Source organism: Halyomorpha halys, unplaced genomic scaffold, assembly GCF_000696795.3.
Source record: "Halyomorpha halys isolate HHAL.00 unplaced genomic scaffold, Hhal_1.1 Scaffold1340.1, whole genome shotgun sequence".
Classification (NCBI taxonomy): domain Eukaryota; kingdom Metazoa; phylum Arthropoda; class Insecta; order Hemiptera; family Pentatomidae; genus Halyomorpha; species Halyomorpha halys.
Genome location: NW_027109925.1, coordinates 12,679 through 16,746, shown reverse-complemented (window position 1 = coordinate 16,746; position 4,068 = coordinate 12,679). Strand labels below are relative to the sequence as shown.

The following is a 4,068-nucleotide window of genomic DNA, read 5'->3' as shown; positions in this document are numbered from 1 at the left end:
AGTGAAGGAAATAATGAAATTGTTATAAAAATAATTAAAAGGAGCTGTTTGTAGGTTTCCTTGAAAATTACCTAAGTGGTCGAAACGTTGGAAGTTTTAAAAAGAATAAAGTTGAGAAAAAGATTCAAATTTGTTTTTAAATAAACTAAACCACTCTCAAACAAGAATATATTAATAAAAATTAATCTAATAACAAATTTACTTAAGACTAAAATATATTTTCTAAAAGAAATGTTATCAACTTTACAATGATTCAATCTGGATTTAAGCAATTCGAATAGTTTTTAAGTGATCGCTTCCTATTAAGAAAAAAATTGGAGTAGAGAACCCAGCATGCAACTTTCGCTTACCATCCAAGAAGACAAAAATTTCATAAAACAAATCTTTATTTCTAGTTTCAATAAAATTCATATTTTAATGTTTCACGATGTGCGAATATTAATCTGCCAAGAATACAACAGTTTAACAAAATGTATGTATAATGGGAATCTGGAGAGATCAGAAACGTTCGGCTTTCTGATTTATTAGTCAAAATTTCTGACTATCTGTTTTTCTCCTTTAGTTAATTAGCGAATTATTTATTAGCTTATATTAATACATTTTTAATTACTGTAAGCAATAATTAGGTAGTGGAGGAGAAGCCAGGTTAGAAACGAGTTGGTTTGGGTGGTTTGGAAGTTTCTTATGGAAGGATTGGTATCTGGTTCTGGCCAAATCGGCAACATAGGGGACATTGAGGTCCTGATGGATGATTTGATTTGTGACAAAGTAAGGAGCATTAAGGATTTTACGAAGGATTTTGGACTGTAAGGATTGGATTCGAGAGGAATTAGATGGTTTAGTGGAGCCCCATAGCTCAATTCCGTATGTCCGAATAGGCCTTATAATAATCATGTAGATCAGTCTTTTGTAATGTATTGGCAATTTAGACTGTTTGTCTTGTAAATGTTGTAATAGTCGGAATCGACGAGCAGTTTCCTGTCTTTTCAGTCTTGTATGAGGATTCCATGTCAGTCGTTTGTCCAGATTTCCACTATTCTTAAATCCCAATCTTCAAATCAAATGTGACATATATATGTTTTTTGATGCTACTCCAAAATCATTCATTCATGTTTATTGTTCTTGTTCCTAGGGGACTTGGCACCATAATCATTCATTCATTTCATTTCATTTAATCTTATTATTGCAGACTAATCATTATGGCCCACCACTAAAAAGCTCCTGAAATTAAACATTTTAACTATCCACTGAGCATTGACTCTCCACGCATCACAAGATCACATCATTCAAGGGATACGACGAATATACGTCGATAAGTCTTTGGTAAAAAGGCTAAGATTCAAGAGCACAATAGCACAATTATTCGTCACATACTTATCTCTAAAAATAATGGGGGTAACGAATAACAAAGAATCTTTTTTAAATTCTATACCTCCTATTATAACTTACTGTTTTCAATTTTAATAATATCAGAATGTTTGTTGAAAATAAATCAAAGAAGGCAACCATATAGTATTATTAATATTAAGGCAACCATCGTAGAAGAGGTGGTGTTAAAGCTACCACAAATCGACTATGTATTTTTGTTGGAAGGCTTTAAAAATGAACAAAAAAAAAAACAAACTGGCTCGGATTAAACATTTATTTGGTTCAACTTAAACATTTGAAAACTAAAAACTAACATAAACAAAATATAATAATGAAAACAAGCAAAATAAAAAGGCCTTTCAGATAAAAATAATATTAGATAAGTAAATTAAGAAAACAAAAGAGACAAATTTACAAACAATATAAATATGTAAAATAAATACTGCTCGACGAAACATTTGCTCCACTTCGATAGATCTGAGGAAGAGTGCTGCCGAGATAGGTCGCAACTCTTGTTGCTAAATAAATCGTTGCTGGGTGACGCTTCTTAGCAACAATTATCACCCCTAGCAACTGTCTCTATTGCTCATTATTACAAACTAATATAAATTACACATTTTTCTTTTCTAATAACTAAATCTAAATAAAACAATACAAATAAAAATATATGTAACTAAATTAAATACTATTTATAATTATTTACAAGGTAATTATATATTATAGCGTTAATATCTTTACCACCAATCCCAGAAGGCTGATGCTCTCATATAAAACCTCCTCATCTCATTATACTTGATTTTTAAGTTTCATTTGCAATAATTTATTTTGATTATAGGTTATGCAAAGTAATGATTGAATTTTATGTATTTAAGTAGAAATAAAATGGTGGGGGTATTTTCGAGAATGTGGAATTACATATCTTTCTTTTACCCAACACTTCAGAACCTATAAGAAACTTTATTTAGCTTATTAAATCATGTGGTTTCTATAGAAGCGGGTTATATTTAACCCAGCGGTGAATAGGGGCCAAGAAAACACCACACACTAAGGGTGATTTGAAAAATAAAATAAAGCGTATCATAAAAATTTACTTAAGACAAAAATATATTTTCTAAAAGAAATGTTATCGACTTTACAATGATTCAATAGGAATTTAAGCAATTTGAGTAGTTTTAAGTGATCGCTTCCTATTAAGGAAAAAATTGGTGTAGAGAACCCAGCATGCAACTTTCGCTTACCATCCAAGAAGATAAAATCTTCATAAAACAAATTTTTATTTCTAGTTTCTATAAAATTCATATTTTAATGTTTCTCGATGTGCGAATATTAATCTGGCAAGAATACAACAGTTTAACAAAATGTATGTATAATGGGAATCTGGAGAGATCAGAAACGTTCGGCTTTCTGATTTATTAGTCAAAATTTCTGACTCTATCTGTTTTTCTCCTTTAGTTAATTAGCGAATTATTTATTAGCTTATATTAATACATTTTTAATTACTGTAAGCAATAAGAAATGGTTTGTTATTCTAAATAAACAAAGTTATAGTTACATTTGGAACCCGTCTATACAGCTGACATTCCAACCATCCCTAACAAAATCCTCACCACGTATGCCGATGACACATGTGTGCTCGAAGTTAATAATTATCCTTTAATTGTATCCCAAACTCTCCCAATCCCATATCACAGCCCTCGAAGAATGGTGTCGTAATTGGAGGATTAAGATAAATTCCAACAAATCCCATCGTAAACCTTCGTCGTAAACCTACCGACTGTCCTACAGTTTCATTTAATAATGTTACTCTTACCCTTGTCGAACAGATCCGCTACTTTGGACTACATTTGGACAAACGACTAACCTGGAATCCTTACACAAGACTGAAAAGACAGGAAACTGCACGTAGATTCCGACTATTACAGCACTTACAAGACAAACGGACATATCTGGACATATGGAGTTGAGCTTTGGGGCTCCACTAAACCTTCGAATTCCTCTCGTATTCAATCCTTACAATCCAAATCCTTCGTAAAATCCTCAATGCTTACTTTGTCACAAATAAAATCATACATAAAGACCTTAATGTTCCCTATGTAACCGATCTAGCCCGAACCAGATATCACTCCTTCCATTATAAACTCCCTAACCACTCAAACCCCCTAGTTTCTAACCTTGCATCCTCTTCCATTCCTATTAACACTCCAATTTAACTAAGATCAAATTTACAAAATGTATTATATAATATACAGTTGTAAATTTCAATAAGGATATTTAAAAATAAAAAAAATTATATTTTACTTATCATCTTAATCTGCTTTAATTTTTAATGCCTTGTTAATTGTTATTATAAATTGTGTTTTAAATGGTTTCCAACTTGCAGAAGAGTATATACAAGTGGGTGCGGGACCACAGGATACACCACAAGTACACCGACACAGATGGCGACCCACACAACATCAGGAGAGGGTTCTTCTTCGCCCACATCGGCTGGATCCTAAGCAAGAAGTTGCCGTACACCATCGAGAAGGGGAAGCTGGAGGATATGTCCGATCTCAAGGCGAACCCTATCGTCATGTTCCAGCACAAGTAAGGAAAATTCTCACTTGAAGTGAACTCAGTTTCTTTTTCCGAACTATGGTGTTAAAGACACCTCCAAAGAACAAAATAACAAGCTGGGTCGGATATCAACATGTATTTGGG

General features: G+C 32.5%; 1 protein-coding gene across 1 annotated transcript in view; it reads left to right on the top strand.

Annotated features, from left to right (window-relative positions):
* Window positions 1–3,954, top strand: part of LOC106689349 (acyl-CoA Delta12-desaturase) — a gene marked incomplete at both ends in the record, with an annotated part of 26,126 nt that extends 22,172 nt beyond the window's left edge. Inside the window, 1 exon segment of the mRNA XM_067048094.1 lies at window positions 3,749–3,954. Within this exon segment, the coding sequence (XP_066904195.1) occupies window positions 3,749–3,954 (206 nt within the window).
* Between the last annotated feature and the right edge of the window lie 114 nt (window positions 3,955–4,068).